This window comes from Salvelinus alpinus, chromosome 2 (genome assembly GCF_045679555.1).
Source record: "Salvelinus alpinus chromosome 2, SLU_Salpinus.1, whole genome shotgun sequence".
Classification (NCBI taxonomy): Eukaryota; Metazoa; Chordata; class Actinopteri; order Salmoniformes; family Salmonidae; genus Salvelinus; species Salvelinus alpinus.
The window spans coordinates 129946746-129960911 of NC_092087.1; the positions used below are offsets into that span (position 1 = coordinate 129946746).

General features: G+C 42.2%; 2 protein-coding genes across 2 annotated transcripts; one reads left to right on the top strand and one right to left on the bottom strand.

The window, feature by feature from the left end:
• Nucleotides 1–1195: 1195 nt before the first annotated feature.
• On the top strand, nt 1196–8108 carry LOC139568789 (3-oxo-5-alpha-steroid 4-dehydrogenase 2-like). The gene is made up of 5 exons (XM_071390874.1): nt 1196–1617; nt 5617–5780; nt 6398–6499; nt 7410–7560; nt 7762–8108. Exons 1-5 carry the CDS (start codon nt 1340–1342, stop codon nt 7826–7828), a joined length of 762 nt encoding a protein of 253 aa, XP_071246975.1. The 5' UTR covers nt 1196–1339; the 3' UTR covers nt 7829–8108.
• A 4844-nt stretch (nt 8109–12952) lies between these two features.
• On the bottom strand, nt 12953–13727 carry LOC139568790 (uncharacterized). The gene is made up of 2 exons (XM_071390875.1): nt 13587–13727; nt 12953–13334 (listed from the first exon to the last, which is right to left on the bottom strand). Exon 2 carries the CDS (start codon nt 13273–13275, stop codon nt 13123–13125), a length of 153 nt encoding a protein of 50 aa, XP_071246976.1. The 5' UTR covers nt 13276–13334; nt 13587–13727; the 3' UTR covers nt 12953–13122.
• Nucleotides 13728–14166: the final 439 nt, after the last annotated feature.

Below are 14166 nucleotides of genomic sequence, written 5' to 3' on the forward strand. Positions count from 1 at the left end.
AAATTACTTGACTAAACTGTACCCCAGCACATTGACTCGGTACCGGTACCCCCGGTATATAGCCTCGTTATTGTTATTTTATTGTGTTACTTTTTATAATTTTTTACTTTATTTTGTAACTTTTTTCTTAACTCTTTCTTGAACTGCATTGTTGGTTAAGGGCTTGTAAGTAAGCATTTCACTGTAAGGTCTACACCTGTTGTATTCGGCACATGTGACAAATACAATTTGATTTGATTTGTCATGTGTGTCATCCCATTGCATGAGAAGTCAACTGGATGGAGCTGTGTTTTTGTCACAAAGATCATGATGAAAGGTGGGATGATTCAGTTCTCCATAAGTGGGGATCTGACATTTTTGGTTTAAAAATAGTTTCTGTGGAAAGCAACCAAGGGGAGCAAATTTGGCCGTTTTTTTTTATTTCAAATAGATTAGAACAGCAAAAAAAATATCAAATTCCCGGGCTGTGTGGCTTTGCACAGCTTTCAGAAAACCTGCCATTTTAGTGTGTTTGAGACAAACACATCTTGATATTAGGTTAAGTAATCTAAAATGTAATCAGCTGTTTTTAAGAATGTAACTGTAATCCGATTAAACCATTTCTTTAAATGAATTTTGTCCAATTAGTAGCTTTATTTTTTGATCTGATTGTAATCCCTGTTATGTGTTAGTACCAAACCCTGCTCTTCTCTCACAGTACAATGTCACTGACATTGGAAGACTGCCAAGCTCCTTTTTAAACAATTTACCCCTTTCCAGACAGAGTGCCTCATGGCAAACTTTATACATTCTTGAGGAGATTGAATGGCCAAGGGCCAACTCTGATCACTCAATTTTCACATGATTAGAAAAACATCAGTATAGTGGTACATGTGGTAGGCAAAGGCTGGAGGGCAATGTTGTTAATGATTTTGTCTAGGTCTATTCGTTCTGCAATTGTAAGTGGAACCTTTACTTACTACTAAAAATACTACTAAAATGACATAATCACTCATTAACTTAATTTTTTTTGAAATCTTAGTGATGTTTCACACGTAAATTATAGTACTGCAGATAAGTTACATACAAACTACTTAGATAAAGCACGCTTACTTAACCAGCACGATCATGATCCTTCTCAGATTTCAACAGTGACGGAAACATGACAGCCTCCAGTTGTTTTAAAGGGGAGTAGTTGGGAGTAGTAAGTGTGCCTCTCCCATTCACATGTCTCACACCAGCATACACAGATGGAGGCTACTCAGTCTTGACAAAGCGTGGAGACCGTGGAAGCTTTGCTGGACACAAGGACCTGAAGGAAGAGAAGGAGAAGAAAGGCGAGAACGAGAGTGGGATAATAATGGAGTGTAAGGAGAATGTGATCCACTACCTCAGCTGGGGCTTCATCGTCAGTGGGGTGGCGTATCTCCTTCAGCAGACCAGGACCCAGACCCCGTACGGACGCTACGTGACCTCGGATGGGACCCCAGGGAGGACCTGCCCTGCCAAGCTGGCCTGGTTCCTCCAGGAACTGCCTTCTTTCCTGGTGCCCATGCTCCTTCTGCTATCCACCGACACACAGCCCAGCCTGGGCAAAGACCTGCTTCTCTGGACCTTCTGTCTGCACTACTTCCAAAGGTATGTGTCCACGTTAGCCTGGTCCCCAATCTGTTAGTATTGTCTAGCCGCGTGGCTAGACAGCAGAATTAGATCTGTGATGGTGGGACGAGACTATGTCCACATACCAACTTTCAATGGAGTCTGGGATCTTTTAACTCCGAAATCAACTGAAAAACATGCACAGCTTTTTTTGGGCAACAGCAGTTATTTCACTTAAAAGGTGTTGAATATACATCTTTGCCTCCTACACAGTTGATCTGCGTGTATGCAATACCAATGCAGGCCATTCAATGAAAAGAGTCCCCTATTCACTATTTTGAGTGAAGACTAGAGGGACATTTGGTAAAAGAGTGAGGCTTAGACTCAGATTTTTCTCTTTAAAATGTATGATGTAAAAACAGAAAAAAACAGAAATCTGTTACCATCCTTTGCACTGTACTTCAAATAAATGTTTTTGCATAATATTCAGTGGAAATTGTAAAAAGTACTCCTTGTGCATATAGTTGTATGGTTTATTTAACTTTGCAAAACTTTTTGGGGGTTGGACATACATTTTAAAGTGAAAAAGTCTCAGCATCACTCTGCATGGACACTATTAAGAAGCCATCCATCATGGTTTCCTAATAATGGGATGAATCACATTAAACAGAACATTACTCATTTGGTTGGTAAAGTGATGCATTCAATGTACGCCACCATTCTGAATTGTGTCATTTTGAAAATGAAACCTCGACGATTTGCACGATCATCCTGAACAATGTCTAAATGGTGACACAAGAAAAGCTTGTGTTTGGAAAACAATTGGTAAGTGGATGAAGGTCATTGTTAGGCGAATAAACTATGAAGGTAAATAGATGGCTACAGTTGACTTTTTTGGTTATTTCATGAAATGTTTTTAGGCATAGTGTTTCACACAAGTGTGGTAAAATCCATTCAATCAGTTTTATTTAGAAATTCTTTAGTAAGAGTTAAAAGCTAAGTCTAGTTGTCTTATTTTAATTATTTTGATAAAATATAGGGGGAAATGGTGTTGCACGTCACTTTTAATGTCTGCACTATGAGGAGATTTGATGTAAAGACCCTCTTTTTAACTCACCTGCACATTAATTGTCCTTGTTCTTTCTTTGTTGATCCTTTTCCTTACAATACATTATGTACAAATGCACTAAATATTATTGGAATAATGCACAAATTTAAATCCCTGCATTCTTTAATTAGGGCTGCAATCCCGTTAACGGGATCGATATGACAACAGCCAGTGAAAGTGCAGGGCGCCAAATTCAAACAGAAATCTCATAATAACAATTCCTCAAACATACAACTATCTTATACCATTTTAAAGGTAATCTTCTTGTTAATCCCACCACAGTGTCCGATTTCAAAAAGCTTTACAGCGAAAGCACCACAAACGATTATGTTAGGTCACCGCCAAATCACAGAAAAACACAGCCATTTTTCCAGCCAAAGACAGGAGTCACAAAAAGCAGAAACAGAGATAAAATGAATCACTAACCTTTGATGATCTTCATCAGATGACACTCACAGGACTTCATGTTACACAATACATGCATATTTTGTTCGGTAAAGTTCATATTTATATAAAAAAATCTCAGTATACATTGGCGCGTTTTGTTCAGTAGTTCCAAAAACATCCGGTGATTTTGCAGAGAGCCACATCAATTTCCAGAAATACTCATAATAAACGTTGATCAAAGATCAAGTGTTATACATGGAATTTTAGATCCACTTCTCCTTAATGCAACCGCTGTGTCAGATTTCAAAAAAGCTTTACGGAAAAAGCAAACCATGCAATAACCTGAGGTCGGAGTTCAGAGCCCAATCAAGAAAAAAATATATCCGCCATATTGTGCAGTCAACAGAAGTCAGAAATAACATTATAGATATTCAAGAGTCCTATATCGACATAACCTGAAAGGCTGCTCAGCAAGGAAGAAGCCACTGCTCCAAAACCACCATAAAAAAGCCAGACTATGGTTTGCAACTGCACATGGAGAAATGTCCTCTGGTCTGATGAAACAAAAATAGAACTGTTTGGCCATAATGACCATTGTTATGTTTGGAGGAAAACGGGGGAGGCTTGCAAGCCAAAGAACACCATCCCAACCGTGAAGCACGGGGGTGGCAGCATCATGTTGTGGGGGTGCTTTGCTGCAGGAGGGACTGGTTCACTTCACAAAATAGATGGCATCACGAGGCAGGAAAACTATGTGCATATATTGAAGCAACATCTCAAGACATCAGTCAGGAAGTTAAAGCTTGGTCGCAAATGGGTCTTCCAAATGGACAAGGACCAAATATACTCCCAAAGTTGTAGCAAAATGGCTTAAGGACAACAAAGTTAAGGTATTGGAGTGGCCATCACAAAGCCCTGACCTCAATCCCATAGAAAATTTGTGGGCACAACTGAAAAAGCATGTGCGAGCAAGGAGGCCTACAAACCTGACTCAGTTACACCAGCTCTGTCAGGAGGAATGGGCCAAAATTCCCCCAACTTATTGTGGGAAGCTAGTGGAAGGATACCCGAAACGTTTGACCCAAGTTAAACAGTTTATAGGCAATGCTATCAAATACTAATTTAGTGTGTGTAAACTTCTGACCCATTGGGAATGTAATGAAATAAATAAAAGCTGAAATAAATCACTCTCTCTACTATTATTCTGACATTTCACATTCTTAAAATAAAGTGGTGATCCAAACTGACCTAAGACAGGGGATTTTTTAAATGATTAAATGTCAGGAATTGTGAAAAACTGAGTTTAAATGTCTTTGGCTAAGGTGTAAGTAAACTTCCGATTTCAACTGTATGAAAGTGACCTTGTCAACCACATTCAACAAATGGAAAGAGCCCTATTTGGCATAACATCATGGGACGTGAGAAGACTCGCCTTCAATCTGGCAGAAAGGATGGGAATAAAGCACAGGTTCAACAAAGGAAAGGGGTATGCAGGGGTGGATTGGTTCAGTGGCTTCATGAAGCGCAACTCTAAACTGTCAGTTCAAGTATTGCAAGCAACCAGTCTTGCGAGGGCCGTGGGCTTTAATAAGCTTAAGGTTGACCAGTTATCTATGGCCTACGCGGATGTTTTAAACAGTGTCAGGGAGGTCGGGGCCAACGAAGATTTGGAACATGGATGAGACGGGAATACAAAACATCCAGAAACCATTGCCTGTGGTGAACACGAAGGGAGCCAAACAGGTTGCACGGATGACTAGTGCAAAGAGGAACTTCACAGTCACAGTAATTTGTGCTATCAGTGCAGCAAGGCAGTACGTACCGCCCCTCTTCATCTTCCCCCTGTGCCTCTTCAACCTCAGGAGGCTGAAGAAATTTGGCTTGTCACCTGAAACCCTCACAAACTTTTACAGATGCACATTTGCAGGCTGTATCACCGCCTAGTACGGCAACTGCACCACCCACAACCGCAAGGCTCTCCAGAGGGTGGTGCGGTCTGCACACTCCAGAGGGTGGTGCGGTCTGAAGATCTCCCCCACGGCACAAACGATGAGAACGTGTTCTCAGTCAACTTACCTGGTAAAATAACGGTAAAATAAAAATAAATTTTAAAAAAACCCGAGGTGGGGCGCCAAATATCCAGCAACGGCCAATATCCTGCAACTTTGCACAACCATTGAAGAGGAGTGGGACAACATTCCACAGGCCACAATCAACAGCCTGATCGACTCCATGCGCTGCATGAGAAACATGGTGTTCGCACCAGATACTTACTGGTTTTCTGATCCACGCCCCTACCTTTTTTTAAAGGTCTGTGACAAACAGATTCTATTCTAAAATAGAAATGTAATGAATGACGTGATCCCTTATTCTACTTGTTACAGGGGAATGTTTGTTCTACACAATCTATTTCTATCTACGTTAAGAAACACGGCCCTGCATGGCTTCCAGGTACTCACATTGTTTGTACACACAGCAGCGCTATATTGACCCATCTTTGACTTGATTTCATTAATCATAATTTTTCTATTTTTTTTTGCAAGAACATTCATCTACTCCTTGCTGACCAAAGGCCGCCCTTCCCCTCTCTACATTGTCTTCTCTGCGGTAGTCTTCTGCTCTGTCAACGGTTTTCTCCAAGGCCACTACATGCTCCACTGTGCCACGTACGATGATGCGTGGCAGACCGACGTTCGTCTGTACACCGGTAAGTGAGATCTGAGATGCCAGCGGAAATGATTTCGCAGTCTTTTCCCAGCCCTTATTCTGAATATTATAGTGCCTGGATGATGTTCACAGACATTTAACAGTCATTTGGTATCCTATGTTGAAGCCTTAAATAAACGCTATAGATTTATTTCCAAAGTAATGTAATTTCACCCTTTAAAGGGTAACATTTGATAACTGCTAGAGCTACTGTAGATGAAGTCTGAGATCAATTTTTTTTTAAATAAATTGGTTAGGAAAACACAACGGGAAAACCAGTCGTGCAGTATGGGAGACTAATCTGGCCAGAGAACTTTGAGGTTTTTAGCCTGGAACTGTGACAAAACAAGTTGGCATTCGCTTCCTCCTTGCAAATGTTCTGTGTTTATTGGTCAGTTAATGAGGCTAGATTCTTCAAAACATGCATTTTTGGGACGTTACGTTTGACAGTATTCCTCCACAAGAATATAAATAATGATTTGTTGACAAAGTCTGAGTTTGCGGTTGCATTGTACAAGCTTCTGCTGGCATGAAATATTTTAACAGCTCATACATTTTTTTTTTTTTTAATAGAACTAGAATGTGGTTTGCATTAAGCGCCTGTACTGTCCTTTTCAGGTTTGCTGATGTTTTTCCTGGGAATGGCCATCAACATTCACAGCGACCACATTCTTCTCAATTTGAGAAAACCCGGAGAAGTTGTTTACAAGATTCCCAAAGGTACCAGATGAATTCTGGTAAACAGATGTCAGGCAGTGTTTCAGGCAACTGTTCCAGTCTTGTGAAACAATAGCAAAAAACATACATCTTTAGCCAAATAACTAACCATGTTCTGTACTGTTTAGTTAGTCACTGTCTGCACAGCCATGTAATGATAAACAGAACAAGAAGAGTATATTCAGAACATTCTGGTGTCCAATGTGATCTTTTGCTCTTATCTCTACTTACTTTTGCTTTGTAAGGGCTATGCCTGTGCTGATCGAAAAATATATTTAAAGGCTCAGTTCAGTCAAAATTCAGTTTTCCTGTGTTTTATATCATACCGTACAACAGCTGATGAAACTAACACTGTAAAAGTGTGAGAGAAAAAAACTATTTCCTGATAATTGCTGGTTGAAAATACAATCTACACAGGACCTTCTATTCAGCAGGTTTGCATGGGCAGGAGTTTTGGCTTTTCATGGTGACATCACCATGTGGTAAGTTGGTTAATAGACAAATAACAGAGAGTTCCAAACTTCCACTTCTGCATTGGGCCTTTAAGTGCTAATGTAATCACCAGGGTCATAGAAGATTGTGAGCAAAGTACACACGGCATTCAGTTGCGCCAAGAAACACAGGAAGCAAACATTCCAGCTTTCTGGGCCATTACCCCACGGAAAGGTTCAAAAGTAACATCTTGCAACTATTATCAGAACCATGTGGCACGGCAGATTTGTTTTCACCCACCTTTGGGTGAATTAACTATCCAATCCCTTGACATGGGTTGCTGGGTCCAAAAAAGGTAGTAGATATGAAGTAGGGTCTGAAAGTTCAGGGATCGAATTGTTGTGTACTACTCTCAAGGTATGAGTGTACAGACCCTACCTCCATTACTACAGAATTAACTGTCTGACACTTTTTATTCCAGGGGGAATGTTTGAGTATGTCTCCGGAGCAAACTTCTTTGGAGAGATTCTGGAGTGGTGCGGGTATGCCCTAGCAACGTGGTCCCTGCCAACGTTCTCCTTTGCCCTTTTCACTATATGCTCGATTGGACCGCGGGCCTACCACCACCACAGGTACTGACAGGTCCAACCTCAAGAGCCTTCTGTAATCTCTTCATGCTCCTACTCCCACTGATACAACTCATGTTCACTGGTACTGATATAACTTTAGGTCTTTCAGCGAAGCAATAAGCATGGACTGTCCTGTGTAGACATTTTACAATGGAAAAGCATGGCAGTAGGATTCCTTCAATATGACATTCTCATCTCTTTCAGGTACTACCAAGAGAAGTTTGAAGACTACCCCAAGTCAAGGAAAGCTGTGATACCTTTCATATTATAAGGAGAACAGCAAACCGGAGAAGCCTTAATAAATGGACTGACCTAGCTAAAATCATTAGTCATAGCCATGATATTGGCATTTACTGAACTCTGAAATTAAATGCTTGTCCAATATTGCTCTGTTCTGTGGAGCCCATTTGACCAGGCTTTAGCTTTCATTAACTAGACATATTCCCATCATCTCATTGTATTCAGAGCTAGATCATATTCCACACCTGCAGCAACAGATCTGTAAATCCATACTCCCAAATGCTTGGAGGAATAAATTGTGTGGCAGCATTCAGCATGGTCAAAGCTCAATGAAGGATAAAGAATTCAGGGTGAAGAGAAAGGGGGTGGTGGGTAGGTCTTGAAAGAATAAAAGGAAAACTTTTTTTTTTATTCGAAAGGGACGACTGACTGCCTTTTCCTCGTTGTGCAAAAAGCGATTTCTTAGACAGATGCACTACTTCACTTTTGGAAAGGCTCATTAAACCTCTGCTTATTTACCTTGGGTCTGAAGGAAAATGTTGGTCGGTTTTTATTATGCAGTTGATCAAATATGTGATTAATAACTGCTGCATATGTTAATTGCACTTTTTAATTTCATGCTAGCTTGGTTGATTACATAAATCCAAAAGGCAAAGTCATCCAACATTCGGTGGGACAAAGGCTCAGCTTACTGGAAATCATGTAAATGCAATATCTGGCTAAGCAGTGACATTCATCAATCAATTAAGTTCCATAGAGATGGCCAACATTGCCACCCTCAGGAACTAGAGTCGAGCTAGTGCATCACTGAGGTTCTTGACAGACAAGCTTAACAGTACGCGTTATGACATGACAGTAGTTGTAATTCTCCAATTCCACCCCTAGAGGGTAGTATAAGCATTTTCATGAGGGTATCATGTTTTAGAGAGCGCAACAAAATAGTCCACTAAAAGCAGACATAGGCCACATCAATATTTCAATTTAAGGTGATGTCCTTCATTGGTACTGATCTGGAGAAAGAGCAGTGCTGACGATGGAAAAGATGAAACTCTTTCCACATTACTGAGCCAGCCGAGCTGTATTGCGCTGGCCTGGCTACGCATTCACCATAGTCGTTGGAACCATGCTGGAAAGGAGCATGTAAGAATTAAATCCCTGAACCAGCATAGTACGGTTTGGGTCAGCGCAGTAGTGTGAAACGGGCCTTAGAGATGTTAGGGATGGAACATGTTAGGAATGGAGGTCCCAATTAGAGGTCGACCGATTATGAGTTTTCAACGCCGATACCGATTCCGATTCTTGGAGGACCAAAAAAAGCCGATACGGATATTAAAATCGGCCGATTTTTTTTTTTTGTTTTGTTATAATGACAATTACAACAATACTGAATGAACACTTATTTTAACTTAATATAATACATTTTTTAAAAACTATTTAGCCTCATGTTCAATTTGGTTTAAATAATGCAAAAACAGTGTTGGAGAAGAAAGTAAAAGTGCAATATGTGCCATGTAAGAAAGCTAACGTTTAAGTTCCTTGCTCAGAACATATGAAAGCTGGTGCTTCCTTTTAACATGAGTCTTCAATATTCCCAGGTAAGAAGTTTTAGGTTGTAGTTATTATAGGAATTATAGGACTATTTCTCTCTATACCATTTGTATTCCATTAACCTTTGACTATTTGGATGTTCTTATAGGCACTTTAGTATTGCCAGTGTAACAGTATAGCTTCCGTCCCTCTCCTCGAACCAGGAAGACATGACAACAGCCATCCTCGAAGCAGCGTTACCCATGCAGAGCAAGGGGAACAACCACTCCAAGTCTCAGAGCGAGTGACGTTTGAAACGCTATTAGCGCGCACCCCGCTAACTAGCTAGCCATTTCACATCGGTTACACCAGCCTAATCTCGGGAGTTGATAGGCTTGAAGTCAAACAGCACAATGCTTGAAGCACAACGAAGAGCTGCTGGCAAAACGCACGAAAGTGCTGTTTGAATGAATGCTTACGACCCTGCTGCTGCCTACCACTGCTCAGTCAGACTGCTCTATCAAATCATAGACTTAATTATAACATAATAACACACAGAAATATGAGCATTAGGTCATTAATATGGTCGAATCCGGAAACTATCATCTCGAAAACAAGACGTTTATTCTTTCAGTGAAATACGGAACCGTTCCGTATTTTATCTAACGGGTGGCATCCATAAGTCTAAATATTTCTGTTACATTGCACAACCTTCAATGTTATGTCATAATTACGTAAAATTCTGGCAAATTAGGCGGCCCAAACTGTTGCATATACACTGACTCTGCGTGCAATTACATTTACATTACATTTAAGTCATTTAGCAGACGCTCTTATCCAGAGCGACTTACAAATTGGTGCATTCACCTTATGATATCCAGTGGAACAACCACTTTACAATAGTGCATCTAACTCTTTTAAGGGGGGGGGGGGGGGTTAGAAGGATTACTTTATCCTATCCTAGGTATTCCTTAAAGAGGTGGGGTTTCAGGTGTCTCCGGAAGGTGGTGATTGACTCCGCTGACCTGGCGTCGTGAGGGAGTTTGTTCCACCATTGGGGTGCCAGAGCAGCGAACAGTTTTGACTGGGCTGAGCGGGAACTGTACTTCCTCAGAGGTAGGGAGGCGAGCAGGCCAGAGGTGGATGAACGCAGTGCCCTTGTTTGGGTGTAGGGCCTGATCAGAGCCTGAAGGTACGGAGGTGCCGTTCCCCTCACAGCTCCGTAGGCAAGCACCATGGTCTTGTAGCGGATGCGAGCTTCAACTGGAAGCCAGTGGAGAGAGCGGAGGAGCGGGGTGACGTGAGAGAACTTGGGAAAGTTGAACACCAGACGGGCTGCGGCGTTCTGGATGAGTTGTAGGGGTTTAATGGCACAGGCAGGGAGCCCAGCCAACAGCGAGTTGCAGTAATCCAGACGGGAGATGACAAGTGCCTGGATTAGGACCTGCGCCGCTTCCTGCGTGAGGCAGGGTCGTACTCTGCGAATGTTGTAGAGCATGAACCTACAGGAACGGGTCACCGCCTTGATGTTAGTTGAGAACGACAGGGTGTTGTCCAGGATCACGCCAAGGTTCTTAGCACTCTGGGAGGAGGACACAATGGAGTTGTCAACCGTGATGGCGAGATCATGGAACGGGCAGTCCTTCCCCGGGAGGAAGAGCAGCTCCGTCTTGCCGAGGTTCAGCTTGAGGTGGTGATCCGTCATCCACACTGATATGTCTGCCAGACATGCAGAGATGCGATTCACCACCTGGTTATCAGAGGGGGGAAAGGAGAAGATTAATTGTGTGTCGTCTGCATAGCAATGATAGGAGAGACCATGTGAGGATATGACAGAGCCAAGTGACTTGGTGTATAGCGAGAATAGGAGAGGGCCTAGAACAGAGCCCTGGGGGACACCAGTGGTGAGAGCACGTGGTGCGGAGACAGATTCTCGCCACGCCACCTGGTAGGAGCGACCTGTCAGGTAGGACGCAATCCAAGCGTGGGCCGCGCCGGAGATGCCCAGCTCGGAGAGGGTGGAGAGGAGGATCTGATGGTTCACAGTATCAAAGGCAGCCGATAGGTCTAGAAGGATGAGAGCAGAGGAGAGAGAGTTAGCTTTAGCAGTGCGGAGCGCCTCCGTGACACAGAGAAGAGCAGTCTCAGTTGAATGACTAGTCTTGAAACCTGACTGATTTGGATCAAGAAGGTCATTCTGAGAGAGATAGCAGGAGAGCTGGCCAAGGACGGCACGTTCAAGAGTTTTGGAGAGAAAAGAAAGAAGGGATACTGGTCTGTAGTTGTTGACATCGGAGGGATCGAGTGTAGGTTTTTTCAGAAGGGGTGCAACTCTCGCTCTCTTGAAGACGGAAGGGACGTAGCCAGCGGTCAAGGATGAGTTGATGAGCGAGGTGAGGTAAGGGAGAAGGTCTCCGGAAATGGTCTGGAGAAGAGAGGAGGGGATAGGGTCAAGCGGGCAGGTTGTTGGGCGGCCGGCCGTCACAAGACGCGAGATTTCATCTGGAGAGAGAGGGGAGAAAGAGGTCAAAGCACAGGGTAGGGCAGTGTGAGCAGAACCAGCGGTGTCGTTTGACTTAGCAAACAAGGATCGGATGTCGTCGACCTTCTTTTCAAAATGGTTGACGAAGTCATCAGCAGAGAGGGAGGAGGGGGGAGGAGGGGGAGGAGGATTCAGGAGGGAGGAGAAGGTGGCAAAGAGCTTCCTAGGGTTAGAGGCAGATGCTTGGAATTTAGAGTGGTAGAAATTGGCTTTAGCAGCAGAGACAGAATGCAATGAACAGTGAAGAGAAGTGACACAATTTCACCTGGTTAATATTGCCTGCTAACCTGAATTTCTTTTAGCTAAATATGCAGGTTTAAAAATATATACTTCTGTGTATTGATTTTAAGAAAGGAATTGATGTTTATGGTTAGGTACACATTGGGGCAACGATACGCACCGCATCGATTATATGCAACGCAGGACACGCTAGATAAACTAGTAATATCATCAACCATGTGTAGTTAACTAGTGATTATGATTGATTGATTGTTTTTTATAAAGATAAGTTTAATGCTAGCTAGCAACTACCTTGGCTTACTGCATTCGCGTAACAGGCAGGCTCCTCGTGGAGTTCAATGTAATCAGGTGGTTAGAGCGTTGGACTAGTTAACTGTAAGGTTGCAAGATTGAATCCCCCGAGCTGACAAGGTAAAAATCTGCAGTTAACCCACCGTTCCTAGGACGTCATTGAAAATAAGAATGAGTTCTTAACTGACTTGCCTAGTTAAATAAAGATTAAATAAAGGTGAAAAAATAAATAATAATAATTAAAAGAAATCTGTGTCCACAAATACCGATTTCCAATTGTTATGAAAACTTGAAATTGGCCCTAATTAAAATCGGCCATTCCGATTACTCGGTCGACCTCTAGTCCCAATACTGCACTCAATTGTGATGGTACTTAAGCCCACTTTTTGGTCTAATTGAATACAATCTCAAGTTCTGTTTGCGTTTCATGGCTCACATTTGAAATGTAATTGATTATGTGATGTCTGTAATGTCTTGAAATACAGCCCTGGTTTTCCCTGGGTGAAATATGTTCATACTCCGCACACCTGTAAGCAAGTTACTCTGCAGTTTGACTTATTGTGAAATTCATAGTTTTATTTGATCTCTAACAGAGGAATAACATTTACAGCTAATCAAGCACAGGTAATTACATCATTATCTTGAGTTCAGAATTCAATTCCATTTACTCCACACGTGAATTGTTAAATAGATAGTAGTCCACTGGCAAAATGCCTCACCAGTAGTCACTCCTGGGAATCCTTCTCTTTCAGTGCCAGCTCAGAGCGAGCCACGCTTCTCATAGCCCTCTGCATGAGCCAGGTGGTTAAATGGATGCCAAGGAAGGACCCCCCAGCCACCCACAGCCAGTTCTTCCTCAACCAGCTCTGGGGCTTCATAGTCTCAGTCCACTATATAGCCTAGTAGGTGTTCTCCTTTCTGAAGGATGTGTACGTCACTGGAACAAAACAGAGAACAATTAGGATACAAGATACTCGTGGTTCCCTACCATGGCAACTCCGAATGAAGGTGATCTACACAACTGAAGGATGTGTCACTTTACGGTTACATTAAATATGATGTGGCTACTATAAGACCTTGACATGCCTTAGATGAGAGTGCAGAGAGAAAATGTCACACAATACATCAAGATTGATAGGATGATAATCATGATTCATGACATAACAATAATGAAGAGCTCCAACCTTACCTTCACCAGCTACTTTGCCTTGGCAGGGGCTTGAGGTGGCGAAACATATGCCACAATGCCTGGTTCGGGCATTTGGTCCTGTTTATTCTTGTGTAGCGCAGGGTGCGACTTGATGTTGTACCAACCCCAGTGTATGAGTCCAAGGCTCGTGCCCATAACAATCAAGACTTTGTAATTATTCCAGATAGTCTGCAATCCCATGATTGAAAAGGCACTTGGCTCAACTATAACCACAAGCATAAAGAAAAAATTGTATGTCAAGAAGCATTGACTTGTTAATGCATTATAACCTTCTATTCAGTCAAACTGTATACTTTTTTTTTTTAAAGGGTGTCATGTCCCATGCATTAATTTTTTCTTGACAGTTTTAAATTGTTCAACTGGTCAGTCATCAAATTGCAATACCGCACGAATAACTGTCTTGCTTGGGTTAGATTTGCCATTTGAGTCATTTGAGCACAAGGCTATTCTCTGCCCTAGCACAGCTAACGTTAGCTAGCTAAGTTATGTACAGCTTTCGCTTATGAAACAGCTGACCTTATGATACATTCAGAGATCATTCATTCATAATGCTTCATAC

Excerpts from the sequence above, each read along its gene's own strand:
- LOC139568789 (XM_071390874.1), top strand. The coding sequence starts at position 1,340 with ATGGAGTGTAAGGAGAATGTGATCCACTACCTCAGCTGGGGCTTCATC. Across the intron at positions 5,781-6,397 it reads CGACGTTCGTCTGTACACCG|GTTTGCTGATGTTTTTCCTG; the intron begins GTAAGTGAGATC and ends TGTCCTTTTCAG. Across the intron at positions 7,561-7,761 it reads CGGGCCTACCACCACCACAG|GTACTACCAAGAGAAGTTTG; the intron begins GTACTGACAGGT and ends CATCTCTTTCAG.
- LOC139568790 (XM_071390875.1), bottom strand. The coding sequence starts at position 13,275 with ATGAAGCCCCAGAGCTGGTTGAGGAAGAACTGGCTGTGGGTGGCTGGG.